The 21,239-nt window shown below is 44.2% G+C and overlaps 1 protein-coding gene across 5 annotated transcripts in view; it reads right to left on the reverse strand.

Moving 5' to 3' along the window:
- The window catches only part of STON1 (stonin 1), a 43,604-nt gene that overhangs the window by 9,069 nt on the left and 13,296 nt on the right, over nt 1-21,239 (reverse strand). For 2 of the 5 annotated variants that reach the window (XM_006083366.3, XM_023746940.1), the window contains exons 2-4: nt 16,033-16,173; nt 15,206-15,378; nt 871-2,847 (exon numbers count right to left, since the gene is read on the reverse strand). In XM_006083366.3, the coding sequence (XP_006083428.1) occupies nt 871-2,800 (1,930 nt within the window). In that variant the 5' untranslated portion in view covers nt 2,801-2,847; nt 15,206-15,378; nt 16,033-16,173. Of the gene's footprint in view, nt 1-870; nt 2,848-15,113; nt 15,379-16,032; nt 16,174-21,239 lie in introns of all 5 variants that reach the window. The other 3 variants (XM_023746937.1, XM_023746935.1, XM_014447434.2) reach the window with 3 other exon arrangements.

Below are 21,239 nucleotides of genomic sequence, written 5' to 3' on the forward strand. Positions count from 1 at the left end.
CTGCTAGTAAAAACAGGTACAAGAGTAATAACAGAGCTCTATAGACATAGGGATAGACAGCGCAGGGAGGGATGTTCTCTGCCTAGGGGACCATAATATGTTCCACAGGTCGGTAGTTCTCAACACTAGCTGCCTGGGAGAGCCTTTTATCAGCACCCATACCTGGGCCTCCCCCCACCAGAGAGTCATGGTTGGGAAAGAGCCTAAATGTGAGTATGATGTTTTTAAAGCTCTAATGATTCTATGGTCTCTGACAAGCAGACAGGGCTTGGAAACAGACAGATTTTAAAAGCAAGAGTGATGACAGGATCCTCGGCTATCAGCTAATGGCACCACTGTCCACCTATTCCCCAAAGCCAGAGATCCTGGCCTCCTCCCATCCTCTCCCTAACCCCAAGGCTCACAGGTAACCTGTCACTGTTTTGGGGGCTCCTCTTCTGAATTTCCTCACCCATCCCTCCCCTCCCCAGTGAAAGGCCCAGAGGAAAACGCAAGGAAGAAGAAAGATAAGAAAATGAAAATGCTCAGGTAAACTCATGGATGTAGATCTTTAAAGATTAATTAGGGAATTTAATGTCAAGAAGTCAACTATAAGTGTTCCCTGTGTGCCACCATGTACAACTAAATCCTAGCCTAGACTAATATTTATTATATATATATTTAAAGTTAAACTTATCTGGCAGAAACTGGCACAAAAGAATGAAATAAGCCGGCTGTTTAACTAAATGTCCCATCTCCCACCCAGCAATGTATAAGCATGTCCTCAGCTGACCGAAGTTACCATCTGTCTCAGCCTCATTTCAATCTAAGTAGGGTGAAAACATTGAGGCTGTTTTACATGAAAATCAACTTGAGGTGTTGAATATTTACTTGAATGTTTATCAGGAAGCCGATCTATCTTCCATACCACGGCCCGGTAGGCACTCTCGTATTTTGCTGACCCCACAGTGACCTGTATGACAGGTTCAGATTCAGGTTCATGTAAACTCCCCAGACATGCCGGGCGGTTCATTTTGGCTTTCAGGGACTTCTGCCTCTGGAGGTTCATGGTCCAGAGAGCCTTGATCCACTGCGACGGGACAGGAAAGTGTATCATTATGTTGTCACAGGACCTCAAGGAACTGGCATGGGATGATTTCTGAAGCAATGGGGTCATGTTGACAAAGGCCTGAAGCTCCACATATGCCCCCTGGACAACCACTACAGACTTCAGGGAAAAGGGAAGGTCTTCCCCATTATACAATGTCTTGAAACGCATCAGCTCAAACCGGCAGGCATCCAGAGGTACAAACTTAATGATTCTTGATTGCTCGAATTCTTGTGCTTTCACACACTTATGAAAATGATATTCAAGAATATCAATCCCCTTCTTTTCTGGGTCTGTTTCAAAATAGTGTTCATTTCGCTTCTGCAGCTCAAGATCATTCAATGTTAAGAAGCATTCGGAGTTCCCATTCACAAAGCAGAGGCAACAGATCTGAGTTATCACAGCACTTTCAACCAATTTCCCTTCTTCTTTAGTGATTTTACCCCAAAAGTTGTCCACAATTTCAAGGGAAATTTCTTGTTCCTCATAGTTCTTTTTTGGTTTTGAAACAGCTGGCAGCTTCATCAGCTCCTCCTCCACAGTAGTCAGAAAGTCGAGGAAGTCATGGTACTCTGTGGATCCCAACTTTAGCATCTGCTCTATGTCTGGCTCGTGAACTACTTCTGTCTTAGAATGGTACTTTCTTTTTTCTGTGTAAGACACATGTTCAATCTTCACAGTATGGATTTTTCCAGCTACACTGAAGTTCTCAAGTTTGGGTTCAGAAAGCCTGCACTGTGAATCAAGCTGTAACTCTTTAAATGGTTTTTCTAACCCCTTCTCATAATACATTTGCAAAATTCCTCCAGGTAAGACTTTTAAAAAAATTGGTCCCCACTGACGGGAAGACATCATGTTCTTCTTCTCAGGAATTCTCAGCATGAAAGACCATCCAGGTTTGGGCTGACTCCTGAAGAGGGTGTGGGGGACAAAGGAAGAGCCTGTATCTTCAGCATACAGACACTGCATAGACAAACTTCCAAAGGAGTCTTGGTCCTCAACTGATTGGAGATGTTCAAGCTTCTTACAGATGTAGTTGAGTGAACACTGATTTAAGCTTTTTTGATCAATGGGCATTTCTTTGTCTCTTGATGGGAATCCCTTTCTGCTTCCTGGAGGGTCAAAGGTGAACTGGGAAGCACTGCCTTCTTCTTTCCAAAATGGACTTGAAAAGGCACAGTCCTCCTGAAAATACTGAAACTGAAGAGCATCACTTTGGAAGCCCAGGCTTTCAGCCTGTGGAGGACTAACTTCATCTGGAAGACCCACTTTGGGAGCTGGAGGTGTGCATGAGTGATCATCGGGTAAGGAAGCATGGGGTACACAGGTTAGTTTAGTAGACAATAAGGAAGAATCTGCTCCAGGTGTTGTGAGTGGGCTGTTTGAAGATAATTCTGGAATAGGATAAAGCACATGAGTCCCTGCTTTGGGGATGCCAGGAATTCCTGGGAAGTCTTTGGTAGGTGTAGAAAGAGGAGAGTTACTTGGAGGTCCTGGACTGAAGTAGAAGTCTATGATGGGAGAGGGGAGGGGGGTACTATTGGTGGAGGAAGACCCACTGGAAAATTCCTTAGGAGTGGAAAGGTTCAGCTTAAGTCCGTTTGGCCTACAGATGCCTTGATTCTCTGGACGGAAATTCTTTGACTTTTGAGAAGATTGAAATGTAGGGTCATCATCAAATGTGACCCAGTTGCCTGGGTTGGTAGAACACATCTTTACAATCAGATTGTGATCCTGTCAATGATTCAGATGTGTTGTCTCTGTTAAAGGAGAAAAAGAAAAAAATAAGAATAAAAATGAGGGGAAAATTTCAAGTTACTAAAGGTCTTTAGTTCTGAGAAATACTTCTATTTAAAAGCATCCGGATTTATAGATTAACTGAGTTCAAAGAAGTGCTTAAAAACTGTAACATTTTTGATGGCTGAATGGATTTAAAAATATAAGATCTAGCCATATGCTGTGACAAAAGACTCATTTTAGATTTAAGCAAACACATAGGCTGAAAGTGAAAGACTAAAAAATGATATTCTATGCAAATAGAAATCTAAAGAGAACAGGGGGTAGCCATACCATCAGACAAAATAACTTTAAGTCAAAAACTGTTATGAAGGATGTTATGTAATGATAAAGGGGTCAACTCACTAGAAAGATAGAATGATTAAAAGTATATATAAACTCAACACTAATACACCCTAATGTATAAAGCAAACATTAAAAAACTAAATGGAGAAATAGACAGGGACACGATAATAGAAGGATATTTCAATATCCCACTTTCAATAATGGATAGGACATCCAAACAAAAGATCAATAAGGAAATGGAGGACTAGAACAACACTATATAAATCAAGTGGATATACAGGACATATACAAAACATTCCACATAACAACAGTAAAACACACATTCTTCTCAAGCACACACAACATTCTCTAGATACATCACAGGTTAGGCCACAAAACAAGTCTCAACAAATTTAAGATTGAAATCACACAGGTATCTTTTCTACCACAATAGAAAAAACTGGAAATCAATAGCAGAAGGAAAACTGAAAAATTCACAAATATGTAGAAATTAAACAGTACACAATGGGTCAAAGAAGAAATAAAAAACAAAATTAGAAAATATCTTGAGACAAAAATTAAAACACAACATACCAAAACTTATTGTATACAGCAAAAGTGGTGCTAAGAGAGGAGTTCATGCTGGTAAATGCCTACATTTTTTAAAAAGATCTCAAATAAACAGCCTAACTTTATAGCTCAAAGAACAAAAAAAACAAAAACTAATCCCGAAGTTAGCAGGAAGAAATGAATAAAGATTAGAGCAGAAGTAAATGATATAGGCAATAGAAAATAGAAAAAATATCAATAAAACTAAGAGTTACATTTTTTAAAAAATCAACAAAATTGACAAATTTTAGCTGGACTAAGGGGGAAACACTTAAATAAAATCACAAATGAAAGAGGAGACATTACAACTAATGTCACAGAAATTTTTTTAAAATTTATTAGAAGAGACTATGTGAACAATTAGGGGCCAACAAACTGATTAACCCAGAAGAAATGGATAAATTCCTAGAAATGTAATGTTTACCAAGATCCAATCATAAAGAAATAGGAAATCTGAACTGACCTATACCTATAATTAGTGAGAAGACTGAATTTTTTAAAAATATATTTTATTGATTTTTTACAGAGAGGAAGGGAGAGGGATAGAGAGTTAGAAACATTGATGAGAGAGAAACATCAATCAGCTGCCTCTTGCACACCCTCCACTGGGGATGTGCCCACAACCAAGGTACATGCCCTTGACCAGAATCGAACCTGGGACCCTTCAGTCCGCAGACCGACGCTCTATCCACTGAGCCAAACCGGTTAGGGCAAGACTGAATTTTTAAGTGGTAGAGTATTGTTACCTATATGCACATTGTTGTACAACAGATCTCTCGGACTTTTTCTATTGGCATGACTAAAACTGCATCCCCACTGAACAGCAATACCCTTTTCCTCTCCTCCCAGACCCTGGTAACCATCATTCTACTCTCTGCTTCTATAAATTTGACTACAGTCATGCACTGCTTAACAATGGGGATGCATTCTGAGAAATTTGCCATTAGATAGTTTCATTGTTGTGTGAACATCATAGATTGTACTTACATACACAAACTTAGATGGTATAACCTACTATGCACCTAGGCTATATGGTATAGCCTATTGCTCCTAGGCTACAAGTCTGTATGGCATGTTAGTATACAGAGCAACATGAGATTAAATCAAGCACAGGAGAAAATGATGCAATCAAGAATTGTGGTAAACATGAGAGGTATGAGGCGGCTGCTGGTATAACACAGGGTACTGTTTTACAATGAAAAATTTAAGAATTGTTTTTATTCACCGCAACATTTTTTGAATCACTTCAAAAAGTCTTTATTTGAATGATTGTTATGTAGCCAGACCTTGTTAGTGCTCTAGAAAATACAGGAGGAAGAGATAAAACCCAATGAATAATGAACTTATAACCCACTGACAGCCCCAAAATATGTGATGTTTACACTTTAGCAGCATTTTCAAATTCATGGCCTCATTTATGAAAACAACCCTGAGAGATGTACATTGTTATTCCAATTTCATAGCAGAGATTACTTGGGTTGAGTCATTGCCTAAAATCATCCAACTGATTAAAAGGCAAATCTAAGATTTTTAAAAATAACAGTTTTATTGACATACAACTCACATATAAAATTCACCCTTTAAAAAAAAAAAGACAATTCAGTGGTATTTAGTACATTCACAGAATTGTGCATCACCACTAAGTCCAGAACATTTTTATCACGCCCCTCCCACATAAACCCTGCACCTACTCAGTCACACCTCATTTTCTTCCTCTCCCAGGTCCTGGAAACCACTGATCTACTTTACTTTTCTGAATTTGCCTAGTATGGCCATTTCATGTAAATAGAATCTCTACAACATATGGCCTTTTGTGTCTGGCTTCTTTCACTTAGCATAATTTTTTTAAAGCTCATCCATGTAGTAGCACGTATCAATCAGTACTTCACTCCTTTTTGTGGCTGAATAATATTTCATTGTGAGGATATCCCATACTTTGTTCATCAGTTGATGGACATTTGGTTTGTTTCTATATTTTGTCTATTATAATACTGCTAGGAGCATTTGTGTGTAAGTTTTTTATGTAATCATTTATCTCGGGTATATACCTAGCTTGAAAAGACCCTGAATTTGAACACAGGGCACTTCATGCAAATCTAACACAACATAAATTACTGAAATTATTCTAATGACATCAGAGGTGAAGAGCTATACGGAACACAGTACTGACCCGGGGGGTGGGTATAACCCAAACGCTGGGCATTGCTCTGCCACTCATTCTGGATATTCAGTGATTAGACTAGAATCGGCTCTGAGTTTCTTTCCAATTCTAAAACAACTCTACGGTAGTTGACATCCAGTTGAATTTTTTTTCAAAAGCAGAAATTGTGTTACCACTGGGATTTTTGACCAAACTTCCAAACTGACAGAAAGTAAAGTTCCATAAGATCTACTAGTGTGAAAACTCAAAAACTGCTGGAATAAAGGCCATGAGAAAGGCATGTTTTTCTCCCTCCAGCCCACCTTCTTGCCTCCCCTTGTGGAAAATGAAGGCTCAACCAATGCAATCACTCAAGCTCGGAAAAGAGCCAACACAAAGGAAGAGAGAGGGCCTGGGGCTCAGCTGGGGACAGGGCTCGCTCAGTGTTGTCATTTGCTAAATCCGCACATTCCTGAAGGCACAAAAACACACAGTGGAGCGCAGCCCAGGCCAGCTGGCTCTCTGGAGGGCATTTCACTGTCACTGCCCTTGGGCTGGAGTTGCCAGCAAGCAAGTTCCCTTCGGGGCAGAAAGAGCAGTGTTTCAAGGGACTCTGCCAGGAGCCTCAGAGGCAGGAAATCAGAAGCAATATTTATCGACCCATCCCATGGCACCCTCTTCAGAAAGAATCCAGCCAAAATACTTCTTCAGACAGGGTGGAAGATCATGTAAATATTTACTTTAGTCGGTTAATTAAAAGAAAGAAAAAGTAAAAACCAAGAGAAGAAATAATTCAGCTTCAGGCTGCCTCCTCTTCTGATCGATCCCGAACGTTATGCCTCATCCGTTTTTCATGGGCAGCTTCAAAATTTGGAACAGTGATATTGGTTTTTTCAGATTCGTGCTTATTATGAAAAAAAAATGATTTCCATAAACCAGATAGAAAAAATCAATCCCATTACTTTCTAAGTGACCCCTGATCTTTGGAAAGCACACCTTGCAAAACATCTCCTACCTTGAGTACAAAAATCTATGCAAACCATACTCTTCCCCCTATGCAAGACTTCCATAGGAGGCACTCAGCAAATGTAATGTGAGTTAAATGCAACCAAACAGAATTCTGTGTTATGCCACAGAGAGCTCAATTCTTTGTCCCTGTTTAAAAGGCAGGACTTAGATGCTGCTCTGGAGTGAGTGGCTAAGACTCCAGCTCCAAGGTCAAAGGCAGGTTTGTTTCCTGCTCTGCTCCTCATTCTCCTCTTCTCTATCCCTCTTGCTGCCCTTCATTATCCATCCTTTTTATACTCATTTCCATTTCTTTCCTTTTACCCCTTCCCTCTCTATGGCTTCATCTTTCCAGTCTAGTCTCAAAGCAGCAACCAGTCAGTTTTCCCAAAGTCAACTAGAATCAATTCTATTCAGCGCTTTCCTTCTCTTTCCATCCCTCCTAACCCATCCCCACCCCCAACAGGGACAGGGGGCCACATCAGAATCTAGAGGTATAGAATGTGTCTTCTTTTAGTCATCTGCAAATCCACCCCATCTACTTCAAGACACAGATTTTTAAAGTATTCAAGCAGTAGCATCCATTTAACCTCGGGGTTTGTTTTGTTTGTTTTCTGCACTGCAAATTGGGTAGGATCTAAATATGCATCTGTGCCTCCCAGAGGGCCCCAAGCCCTACCATTTACAGAGCCCTTTCACAGACAACATCTCATTTAAATTTTATGACAATCCAGAGTGGGCCACAGCATTTAAGAGCCTTCTCCAAAGTCCAGGATCCAAGGAGTGTAGGGCTGGGAACCCAGGGCTCCTGGCACCAAGTCCCCAGCTGCCTTCCTCTGAAGGAAATATTCCTCTGGTTCAACTCCCTGGCTTTTTCCTTGGATGTGGATGCCATCCCACCCTGTTTTCAGTCAATCTGGATTATCCGCAAACTTGTAGAAGACAATTCCAGACGAAATTCAGAGACAGGTCAAGACACTAAGACTGAACTGGGGGCATAAAAAAGGAAAATGTAGAAATTCATGGTAGAAATTTCTAGAAATCAATTTCTGAGGTTTAACGGTTTCTAGGGGAGTGTTTGCTTCCTCTTAAGACTAGTAGACATGCTTTTTGTCTCCCTATTTTCAAAGCAGCATCAGAATACATTGAACTCAAGATTAAACTGAAAGTAAATGCAGATGCCTACTCACAGGGGGAATAACAGGGATATAGGCAGACCAGGGTTTTCTTTTTTTTTTTTTTTTAATATATTTTATTGATTTTTTACAGAGAGGAAGGGAGAGAGATAGATAGTTAGAAACATCAATGGGAGAGAAACATCGATCAGCTGCCTCCTGCACATCTCCCACTGGGGATGTGCCCGCAACCCAGGTACATGCCCTTGACCGGAATCGAACCTGGGACCTTTCAGTCCGCAGGCCGATGCTCTATCCACTGAGCCAAACCGGTTTTGGCCAGACCAGGGTTTTCAACTTCGTACCCCAACACATGTGACAGACGGCATTTTGTTGGGTTTTTTTTAATATATATTTTTATTGATTTCAGAGAGGGAGGGAGAGGGAGAGAGAGATAGAAACATCAACGATGAGAGAGTCTTTGATTGGCTGCCTCTTGCACGCCCCACACTGGGGATTGAGCCCACAACCCAGGCATGTGCCCTGACTGGTAATCGAATTGTAACCTCCTGGTTCATGGGTCAGTGCTCAACCACTAAGCCACACTGGCCCAGCCAGATGGCATTCTGAAGCTTAGCACATTCTCTTGGTTGTGCCCAGAATTTTATAACCCCAAAAATATTTAGGGAAGCCTTAAAATAATTACTCCCTATGCTGAATGTTGGATAAGCAAAGGAGGGGCCCAGGCCACAACCAACATGAGAAAGGCTGCACTTACATACAATTCCTGCATTCCACCCCTTTCTTCTGCTTAAGAGATCATACTGGAATTCTTAAAAAGAATTATGGAACTTATAATAAATTTATCCTAAATTATCTTAAAAATGAAATCTTTCACAAATAACAACATCTTAAATATTAATAATACTGCAAATTACTTTCAATAAGCCTTATGAATAAGTTGCAGTGGTATGAAAAAGTGGTCTCACCAAAAACAACTTAGGGATAAAAATTTTCATGTTATTGTAGAAAAAAACTCTTATCTTCCTTGAGAGTCAGAGTGAAGCTTTTTCAGAAAGGGATCATGTCGCATTCATTAGATCATTTTCCACAAATGTCTGACAGGAGTGTGCAGCACAATACAATTTTGATTGAATCATTTTAAATGGTCTATTCAGTATTCCATAAAGTAAACCTCTATACTGCTCTCCCCAGTTCAAAGAATCACTGAATTTTAGAGTTGGGCAGAAATTGGAGGTATTCTGTTCAATTAACCACACCAACAAACATTTATCAAGCGCTCTGTGCTCATGGTATGCTAAGTGTTTGACCTCATTTAACCCTCACAGCCACATCAGGTAATGATATCATCATTTTGTAGAAGAGGAAAAAAAGGCTCAGAGAGGTTAAGCTACTTGCCGGAAGTGACCCATCCCAGGTAGGCAGACCCGCAGTGTGACCAGGTCTGTCTGATCCCAAAGCCCATGTGTGATACCATCCATCACCCCCAAAGGTCCCAAGAGATCTGATGCCTGACTCTGCCAGTGTCCTACCTGCCACTTCCAAGTACTTTCCACCACTCCACCCTTCACTAAGGAGAAAGCTCCGGGGTGGAAGCCACCATTTCCTGGAGCCAGGAGCTCTCTAAACTGGAAGGATTCTATTCTCACCTGCGAAGACCCTACTTCTCCATAAAGCCCACCACGTGTATCTGCCACTTGGACACCCCAGGCTTGGGAAAGGCAGACTCCGAGACAGTTTTCCCCATGATGGCTCAAGAACAACAACAGCTCATTATCAATTTGGGTCAATTCTGAGACAGGCGTTTGTCACTCAGCCTGCCCTGTTTCCTGTCCCTTCCTGTCTGCATCAACTGGACAGCCCACCCTTAGTGATGAAGTTTTTCAGACTTGCCGCCTAAAAAATGCATTGATGTGCCACCTGCTCTTCGAGTGGCAATCTTGGCAGACTAATTCCCCAAACTCTGTGTAACTCCCTGCATTGTCCTTCCTCCCAGGCCAACTCTCAACCCCCTGCATTCTTAGTTGTCCACTTCTGCTGTTCTTTGCAGTTTCCTTTGCTTTTCTCCAGAAACCACTCAAAGAAAGTATAAATATGAAGTTCTACCTTATCCTGCAGATTGTCAGAATTGGATTAGATGCACTTGGTTGTTGAATCAGCATTCCAGATTCTCTGCAACTGACGACTATGTCCCCACCTCAGCGTGTTACCTGTGGATGACCCCAGGGCCCGGCTTCTCTGTATCTGCCAGACGCTGGGAGAGACTGATGCTAAAGGGGTGTTCAGCAGAGAGAGCTCAGGGAAGCGTCACCACCCTCAGCAGTAGCCTCCTGACATTGGCCCCACCAGAGCTGTCATTGTTGGGCTGACTCCTACACAAGCGTCATGAACACAGCTGGACCCCAGCAACGCCCTCGCCTTTGCAGAGGGCTGAATTTAGTCCTTTATGCCTGTGACTTTGCTGCTCTATATCAATGCTGCATAATCTAGAGAAAGAATGTCTTCATGTCAGTGTCTGTGTGGTTTCCTTGGCTGTCCCCCAGATAAGGAATTCTCCGACTCTCCCCAGTGCTGGACCCCTCAACTGCCACACAGAAATGAGCCTGGAGCTGCATTTGCAAAGCCTCCCTGTTGTTTTGTATGGTTAGAGGTCTGCAAAAGTTACCCTCCTTGTTCTTCTGCAAGGTATAGCCCGAAACAAAGCCAAAGTCAGGGAAAGCCCAGGGTGCACAATGCATCCCTGAAGAATTTCCTTAAAGGTTTGCTATGAAAATATTTAAAATACCATTCCTATAAATTTAGTTTCCTTTAAAGGGGAAACTAAAAGTTTGAAACAGAAAGGAATCATAAGACAACACGAAACCCTAAGAAAAAAGTAAAATGAAAACGCTTGCAGAGTTCTTACCTTAGCTCACAGAAGGGCCCGCTACATGCACTGGAAGTATTATTAACACATATGTTCTGCAGTCCATATAGTTAATCACAAACATGTGTGCTATTTAGTTCAGCTCTGTGACAGGAAATACCATTTGTAAAATATTAAACCACACCAAAACCTGTCCCTGCCTTCAAATATCATCTGTGCTGCTTCTAGCTGAGCTCCCCAGCCCCGCTCCTCCCCTGGGACCCTTAACCTCCACTTTTCCAGGATGAATTTGGTTCCCAGCTATTATTTTTACCTTGTTCTAATAATCTGCTCATTTCCTAAATTTGGAGAGTAGTAGAGACAGATACCAACTCAAACTGGCTAGTCCCATCAGACAGTCTTTACATGAACAAAGAAGAGATTTAAGGCCAGGGAGGTATTCTGACTTCAGAATCTTATTCTTCTTACCATGACAGCTTTCTGTATGGTTTTTTGTTGTTGTTGTTTTTTCAGCAAAGCAAGTAAGAATGTATTGGCCACAGCAAAAGCACACTTAGGTGGGATGTTTCTTAAAGCTGAGGACAGTGAAACAAGGAAGGGCTTAGCATAGAATAACCAACAAGAGAGCCTAGGCTGGGCTGCTTTAGCTCACTGGGGAGTCAGAGAAAAAGGGGGACTTGGAGACAGGGTCAGGGAATTAGTCCAGGAGGAGTTGCCGCTGCCCATTGCTCCCCTGGTTGCAAATCTCCTGGGTCCCTTGGAGTTTAGAGATTGCGTGCCTGAGGCGGGGAGGGAATGGCATGGGCGTGCTCTCTGAGGGAGAGTGCACCACCATGACTGCTGTTGTTTTTTAAATATATTTTTATTGATGTCAGACAGGAAGGGAGTGGGAGAAACATCAATGATGAGAGAGAATCATGGATTGGCGGCCTCCTTTACATCCCTCACTGGGGATAGAGCCTGCGACCCGGGCATGTACCCTGACCGGGAATTGAACCACAACCTCTTGGTTCATAAGTTGATGCTCAACCACTGAGCCAGGCTGGCTGAGCACCACATGACAGTTTGATGGAGTATCCACACCAGGTTCATGTCACTGTCATAGATGCTATGGAAATTTGTTAAACAGAGGTCTCTGGGTCTCAGTTTCTTCCTCTGCAAAATGGTGGCAATATGTACCTCTTAGGTAAATTGTCTCATAATAGGTACTCAATAGAGTAGTTTTCCTTCCTCTTTCTCTCCCTCCTGTTTTCCCCTCTCTCCCATTCCAGCCTTCCTTTCTCTAGCCAGCAAGAAAGTAAAGAGCCCAGATCCTGGAGTTGGCGTTGGCATCAGGTCAACTTGTTACAAATCCTTTTCTAGAACTGTCTCCATTCTGCCTGGCACATGACCATGCCTCTACCCTGCCCTCCAGATGTGACCTGTGCCTGGACCCATGCTCAGAGCTTCTCCTTTGGGAGACGGCATCTCCCAAAGTGGAGAGAATTTAAGTGTCGGGACAAGACCCAGGGCCAAGGGCATTTATGGGTCTCTTCATGGCAATCCTTCCCAAAGCCTATGGCTGACATGAAAACCTGGGACCATGCTTGTCACCCACAACCCTGACTCAGCATGAGTCTATACCACTGGTTCTCAACTGGAGTGACTTCACTTCCAGGACACATTTGGCAGTATATGGAGACATGTTTAGTGATCACAACTGGGGGTAGGGCATGCTACTGATCTCTAGTGGGTAGAGGCCAGGGATGCTGCTAAACATCCTACAATGCACTAGATGGTCCCCATAACAAAGGATTACTCAGCCCAAAATATCTCTAGCACTGAAGATGAGAAATCCTGCTCTCTGGTGAGGAGGTCAGTGAGCTGAGTGTGCCAAGCAGGGTGTCCGTCCACATGCGTGTGTCTACTTTGTAGATAATGAATCGGAGGCACGAGTTTGGGGATTTGCCTGAGGTGGCACACTCAAAAAAAAAGTGCTGTCAGAATCGAACCCTGTCTCAGGCCCAAATCTCATGCTCTTCCTCCTAAACCATGACTACCAGGGTGGGAATCAGAACAGGAGAGAGCCCAGATAAAGGAATATTGTAAAAGATTTGACAGGACTTGGATACCAAAGGTGATCTAGAAAACAGGGGGGAAGGGGGAGTCCGGCACTTAGAAAAGCAGCTACAGAGTGATACCATTGTAATGACCTGGTTATTATTTAACAGGAAAGGAGTAAAGGGAAGACTAGACACTATAGACATGCCATTTATAGTTTTGCTAGAAAGCTGCAATTTAACACTCTCCAAGTCTGTTCCCTGCTGATCAATGGAGGAAGGGCCTGGACAAAGGCAGTTGGACCCATGCCCAGTAAGGTCTGAGTAATGTGGGAAGGTGCTTAGCTGTCAGCCACACCTGGGAACAAGTCAGTGGACAGAATAGGTGTGGCCATCGCAAGTGCACAAAGTCTAAATATTTGAACTCCTAGACAAAGGGAGTTCACTCTCTGGGCTCCTGGCCCTCTAGCTCTCTTGGGACTCTTGCTGCAGGGGGCACGTTACCCTGCATTCGCCCACGTGGCCAACAGCCGTGTGGGATCCACACAATGGACTGATGGACTTCACCAAGCCTGATGGTGAACTGGACCCGGCTGCAACATGGAACGGAGACTCTGGCCCTGCTTCTAACTTTGCTGAATCCACAGCTGCTCCTTTTCTAAGACTGCATTAAGGGACATGGGACTTTTAAACCCAAGGAATATAAATCCAAATAGTCTTTTACCTCATCTCATTCTCCCATGGGGGGCCTCTAAAAATGCTTATTTCAGCAGCATCTCAAGAATCCCTCTCCCATGAGCGACAGGGAAATTCGGCCCACTCATTTCTCCAGTAACAACAGGAGAGGCAGGAAGGGGAGCAGGTCAGTCACAAATCGGTCTGAGGTCCATCCCAGTGGAAATATCTAGCAAGGAGCTAAAACAGGAGACCGTACCTGGAGAGAAAACCGGAGGCTACACATGTAGAGCTGGGGGGCTTTCTCCACTAGGGGAAAGCGGAATGCAGGAGAGAATGAGAGAGGCCACAGGGCACCAAAGCTAAGGACCCTATCATTTTACAGGAAGAGGAAAAGAAAAGGAGAAATAAGTCACACAAAACAGGCCAAGGAAAAACCAGGAGGTGCAGAAACACTCTCCCCCTCCCCCCGTCCTCCCCCTCCCCCGGCCAGACAAGAAGGAGTGTTTCTATGAGCCCTTGAAGAGCTGGGGAGGGTAGAGATAGATGACCTCTGGGTTGAGTGATTAGGTCAACAGTGACAGGGTTGGGGGCAACTTCAGCAGAAGGTGGGCATGAAGCATGGCTGCCAGTCTAGAAGCCAAGGGAGCAGGGATGCTGGGGCTCATGAACAGACAGAGGCCAGGCTCAGCTGTCCATGTCTCAGCAACTCCATCCCTATACCCTCCCTGCCCCCTCTACCCCCCCTCCCATTTTTGGGGTTTCTGCTGCTCTGGGGCTGAGTTCTTTCCTGGTGGACTGGTTTCTGGCAGCCCTAGGAACAGCCTACCGCTTTGTACCCTACCTACCTTTTGGTCTCAGGAACACAAAAGGGCCCCAGGGCTTCCCACTCTCCAAAAAATCCAGCCCACCCCCACCAGGGCAGGGGGCAGACAAGTGAGCCTTCGTGCAGGCTGAGGGCCTGAAACAAGGCCTGCTTTCAGGGCTGCCTTCTGGTATTTATATTGCCGTGGGTTCTCCAGTGGGCAGAGCAAGGCACTCAGAGACAGACATGAGAAACGGCATTATCTCCTTAGGGGCCCCCAGGGCTGTGCTGGGGTGTGGCCCCATGGTTATCAGATGGCAGCTCCTGGATTTTGGTTCTGAATTCTTAGAGGAAACCATGAAAAAGATGTGGGGTAGTTAGCTGAAGGGGCTTGGTGCAGATCACACATCTTAAATATGCAAACCTCCTCCTTCCCCTCTACCTCCACCTGCTGGCCCAGGGCCCTCCTGAAGATAAGTAGAAAGTCCTGGAAGGTTAAAGAATTAGAAAGAAGATCTCTCTCTGGATTTAAATATTTAGTGAGGGGAAAACCAAAATTGGCCACTTTGCTATGAAAATTGTTCAAGTAATTTATCTTAATTACCGTGTAATTGCTTTTAGTGTTTTGAGAGGAGGCAGTAGCTAAATGGCCCAGAAAGAATATTTAACGCTTTAAAATGTGATTCCTACCCACACACTAATGGTGCTGTGTTCAGATTGGAATGGTCTGCATGAGAAGTTAAGGACCAAGATCTTCCAGGAAAATCCCCCAGGATCTTCACCTTTGGATGCTGGGCTTTGGGGAATGCCTTCCACATGTTCTGGTGCAAATTCTTCAATCACACGCCCACTGCTCATTCATTCAGCGAATAGTTACTTTGTCTTCTATGTGCTGGGTCCTGAGTGGAGCGCCATGCAGACCACAGAACCAAGACCCGAATCATTGCCCATGTGGCTGAGAAAGAAGGGTTGAAAAGTTAGACTGTGTGTAAGCCCTGCCCGCAACTGACTGAGCAACACGGGCAAGTTACTTTACCTCCGTGAGCCTCAGTTTCCTCATGTGTGAAACAAGGACAATAGTTAACTTTTAGGATTTGTTATGGGCTGAGTCGTGTATCCCCAAATTCAGCCCTAACGCCCAATGCCTCAGAATGTCACTGTATTTAGAGGTAGGGTCTCTAAAGAGCTGTTTAAGTTAAAGTGACGCCGTTAGCCCTGGTCGGTGTGACTCAGTTGGTTAGAGCATCGTCCTGTGTGCCAAAAGGTCACCGGTTCAATTCCCCATCAGGGCACATGTCCGGGTTGCAGCTCGATCCCCGGTTGGGATGCCTGCGGGAGGCAGCCAATTGATGTTTCTCTCTCATGTCGGTGTTTCTCTCTCCCCGCCCCCCCCTTCTCCCTCTTACTTTAAAAAGAATAAAAACATACTTAAAATAATATGAGACTGTTAGTCTGAGCCCTGAGCCAGTCTAACTGGTGTTGTTATAAGAAGAGGTTAAGACACACAGAGAGACACCACGGAGGCGAACAGAGAGAAAAGACCATGTAAGGACATAGTGAGAAGGTGGCCATCTGCAAGGCTAGAAGAGAGGCCTCAGAAGAAACAGACCTGCCAACACCTTGATCTTGGACTTCTAGCCTCCAGAGCTGTGAGAAACACATTTCTGTTGTGTGAGTCACCCAGTCTGGTATGCTGGTACTGCAGCCTGAGCAAAGTGAGGCAGGGTTCTTGCACGTACTAAAGCAACATCTGTAAAATGGAAGATGCAGGGGGAGATCATAAACAGAGGCTGCTGTTACTATAGAGTCCTGCTCTTCAGGTGCTTAAAACCTCGTAGAAAAGTCCAGAGAAAACAACAAATGATGGACAAGATGTGCTGTCCCCTGGACAAGATGTGCACTGGGCTGTTCAGAGAGGACAGCCCCTGCTCAGGGGCAGGGAGGCTACCCGGGGAGGGGCGACTGCTTGGGCAGAAACAGGGGGGCAGCAGATGAGGCATCAGTAACCACACCCTCTACTCATGTTCTGTGCATTTGGGTTATGTACCAGTCAGTTAACACCAGCCTAAGGGAACTTCTCCCACCTGGCTTCATTCCCTCCATGAAGAGAACACAAAATCCAGTTCCACACGTATTAATCATCGCTAAACAGGTCTCCTCTCTGGCTGCCCAAACTGGGCCACATGCCACAGAGGCAAGCTCACTCAGATCAGGGCTGTGTGCAGACCCCAAATCAAATGCATTTTGGTTTATCCCTGGCCAGTCCTAGGGTGTTGCTGACCACCAAGCTCACCTGGAAATGTCTACATCACGGTGAATACAGAGGCAGGAAGCACTAACTTACAGAGAACAAAAACATATTGGCTTTTATCCTAGCCATTTCTAGAAATTCCACAAATGTACATACATATAAATATGTAACAACTTGAGCAATTCCAAAATTAGGGAAATTTTTAAAAAATCAACACACCCATCTTTCCACCAGACCTTCATACCACTGCTCAGAGCACACAGAGGTCCCTCTGGGGGAGGTCCCACAGCTGTGGGCCCAGCCTGGGAGCCAGGAGGCCAGTGTTTGGGGGGGTTTGTTCCAGCTCTCTCTGGCTCTGTGTGTGAAAAACAAGGGCCCTTCAAACTCTAACAATGCAGATGAATTCCCCTAAAGGGGTCTACAGAGAAGCAAGTGCCTGCCTGAAGACTTCCCTATTTAAACTCTTTAAGACAACTGCAACCACACTTCAACCACACTTCGGCAGGAAGTTTTCTGAAATGTCACCTTCTCCCTCCTCCCCTGAGAGAGAAGCTCTATTTCCCCTCTTGAATCTGGGTGGGCCTGTCACTGCTCTGATGGACAAGATGTGGCAGAAGTGACACTGTGACAATTCTGGGCATAGGCCTGAAGTCACCTAGAAGCTGCCAAGTGACCTAGAAGCAGCCATTTCCTGCTCAACAGAGCCCTGAGCCACCACCACCATAGTAGAAACCCAGGCTGGACAAAGAAGCCACATGGGGTGCCACAGCGGGGCACCTTGTACACACCAGCCCATTGAGCTTTCAGTGATCCCGACCCCAGTCGCGATCTGATGACAACTACATGAGACAACCTACGCAAGAACCACCCAGCTGAGGCCAGTCAACCCACAGAACCAGCAAAGATAACATCAAATTGTGGTTCTAAGCCTCTACATTTTTGTATATGTGGTAAAATACACTTAAAGATAAAATTTACCCTCTTAACCATTTTTAAGGGCACAGATCTGTGTTATTAAGTCTATTCCCACTGTTATGCAACCAACACCACCCCCCAGCTCCAGACTGTCATGTTATCAAACTGATACTCTGGACCCATTAAACACTAACTCTCCATTCCCCCTCCCCTCAGCCCCTGGCAACCACCATTCTACTCTGTTTCTATGAATATGACTACTCTACCTACCTCTTAAAAGTGGAATCAGTCAATGTTTGAACTTTTGTGACTGGATTATTTCACTTAGCATGTCCTAAAGGTTCATCCATGTTATAGCATTTCCTTCCTTTTTAAGGCTGAAAATATTCTGTGTACTTATATACCACATTCTGATTATTCATTTGCCCATCTATGAAAACCTCTATGCTTGGAGAGGTTGTTCTAGAGCAAGCATGTCAAACTCAAAGGCTAACACGGCCAAATAAATAAGGTTTAAGTTTATGTGGGCCGCAAAAAAACAAAAGCTTCAATTTTCATAGAAATGTAGGTTTATTTCGAGAGAGACATGCTGAATACCAAGGGCTGAAATAAATGAGTAATAGTTAACATAAAATAATAGAACATTTTGCCGAAGCCGGTTTGGCTCAGTGGATAGAGCGTCGGCCTGCGGACTGAAAGGTCCCAGGTTCGATTCCGGTCAAGGGCATGTGCCTGGGTTGCGGGCACATCCCCATTGGGGGATGTGCAGGAGGCAGCTGATCGATGTTTCTCTCTCATCGATGTTTCTGACTCTCTATCTCTCTCCCTTCCTCTCTGTAAAATATCAATAAAATATATTTTAAAAAATAAATAAATAAAATAATAGAACATTTTAATAAAAATTAATACTTTTTCTTGAACATTAACTTACCAGACACTGAATAACTGCACAAATTAATAAACATAAAGCAAATAAACCTATTTTTTCTTGTTCTCTGTCGTGGCAATCGGCTGCTAAAATATTCGCTGCTAGTATTAGTGGAGAGAAATGGTACGCCTGCACATAAGGCACGTAAGGAAAATGAATGCAACATGATTATACTAATCAGTCATTAGTGAATGTTGTAGTTCATTAATAATAATTATGTATAACAGGATATTGTAAAAATTAAGTTATGAAATTTTTATTAAAATGTTTCTTACATACCTTTACATAGGCTGGGCCACAAAAATATTCATTGTGGGCTGCATGCAGCCCGTGGGCTGCGAGTTTGACATGCTTGTTCTAGAGCAATAGGTGACTGGATCAGTGAGTATGGCCCTGGGACAGCAGAGCAAGGCTCCCAAAGCAGATGTCAGGACCTCGGGAGTCTGGCAGAAACACAGAGCACCAGGGCACTAACCCAACCCCCAGAGTAGGTGATGGGCCAGTGATCCAGGTTGGAGTTCCCAGTAGCACTTGTCACAGCAGGCCGAGTGTCTCCTGGGGTCTCCATTCTAGGTTGGGAGCAACCCCAGAACAGGGACTGGCAGGATCTTGTTCATGCTTGGGTGCCCTGCCCTGGCACAAGCTCACAGGCACAACAACTGTTCAGTGAATGAGTGCAAGATGCACCTGAGACTGAAGCCAAGTTCTGACTCATCCCAGGGTTTCTGACAGGCTCATGAGGCAAAACGGCCAAGTAAGCACAGAAGAGCAGCTGCTTATGGCTGGAAAGGAAAGGGGGAGGCAGCACCACAGCAGACATTCTGACAGGCAAAAACTCATGGTCAGAACCAGGCTTCCCAGGGAGCTCCCACCCCGACAAGGCAGCTCCGCAAGAGACTCATATAAAGGTGAGGAAGTCCATTAGGAAGGGTGTGCTAGGATCAGGCTGAGCCAACAGGATGAGGCCTCTCAGGGATCAGTCTTGCTCAGCTTGGCTCAGGGTCACAGAGCCTCCTATGCCTATTCCCAGGGCTCAGGGTCATAGAGCCTATTAGAGGGGCACGGGCAGGGCTTAGAGGGGCTCGACCCTTGGTCATAGTACAGGCTGTGAGCTGAGTCACATATTTGAGCCCTGGAACTTTGGGACAGCAACCTTCCTTCACTGCAGAAGGACCCAGGTTGGTTGCCCTATGACCTCAGCCCTCTTACCCATAACCACTTTACCAAGGAAACCCAAACCATTCTTCCTGCTGCTCCGCTCCACTTGGCCACATAACGAGAGTGCCCAACACAGGTCAGGATGCATCAGAGCATGGACGTTAATTCCAAATCTAAGAAGAGGACTTGTTCCGGGTTGACTTAAAGAGTGACTGCCAACGACACAAATGCCCCTTGGGGGTTTAACAAAAAGGGCTCGAGTTGTGTTTCAACTCTGCATTTAGGTTTTCCAGCCTCTAAAGATAAAGTAGAACCTTCAGTAATAACTCCAAAGGAATGTTTCCCTGTTTCTCTTCAAAGCATACACCTTGACATTAGGAACTGCTTGCCATATGGGAAGCAGTTAGAAGCACCAGTTAAAACTCAGAAAACATGGGTTTGGGACTTGGCTCAGCTTCTAAGTAACTGTGGGACTTTGAGCAAATTAATTACCCTCTTTGGGACTCAGTTTCCTAATCCATAAAAAGAGGAAAATACTTTGTATTCTCACTGGTTATATACATTAATAATACATATATGTGAGGTGATATAGAGATAAGAGATATATATATATATATATATATATATATATATATATATATATATATATAAACTTACACACATATAGTGTGTCCCCCCAAAATAAATGTATACACACTTTAATAGCTGATAGCTGTTAAATGAAATTTATTTTAATAAACACTGCCTTTATAATTATCCGAAGTATGTGTATACATTTTGGGGGGAAGACCCTATATATGAGGTCCTTGTAAGAAAAAGTGTATGTTAGAGATTTACTTATGTTCAATAGTTGCTTGCTGATATTTGTGGAATAAATGGACGAATAACCCAAGATTATAACAAGACTCACATTATAACAAGTGTCCCTCTCCACACTTCAGAATCCCCAGCCAGTGTATCTACCAGATTTTAGAAGGCCACCTCTCCCCCCAGGAGGCTAAAACCAGTTCACCCTTGTCCTACCCACCGACCACCAAGCCTGCACACTTCCCTCCCAGCTGGCCTTACAGTCTCCCAACCTGCTGGAGCTAGCCTGACATCCAGGGTCAGAACCTGCCCCAGTATCCCTGCCCCAGCCCTGGCCCAGCTCCCATCTTCCACATGGCATGAGACTTCGTCTTGGACCAACTGCCAAGCCCAGAACCCTAGGTCTCCATTTCCTGACACCAGATGGAAACAACTCATTCCCCTTTCCTGATTTTCCTGAATCATGGGTCAAATGGAAGATTTGTAGACCAGAAGCTAGCATGTCTCAGGGCCCCCTCTACCCATGACCTTCACCTGCAAAATGAGGCTCACATGGGCTCTTCCACCTCAAAGGGCTCTGGGGAACTTCATAGAAAGTGATGGCCTTAAAAGTTTCTTTGAAAAACAAGAAGCACTCCATAAATTCCTTTGCTCTCATCACTTCAGTGTGATCTCAGAGATGATCTCCAGAGGCCTGGGACTGGCGGCCCCTGGGTAAATTCTTTCAGTACAATGACCACACACACACAGAAAAGCT

This window comes from Myotis lucifugus, unplaced genomic scaffold (assembly GCF_000147115.1).
Source record: "Myotis lucifugus unplaced genomic scaffold, Myoluc2.0 scaffold_6, whole genome shotgun sequence".
In the NCBI taxonomy this organism is placed as follows: Eukaryota; Metazoa; Chordata; class Mammalia; order Chiroptera; family Vespertilionidae; genus Myotis; species Myotis lucifugus.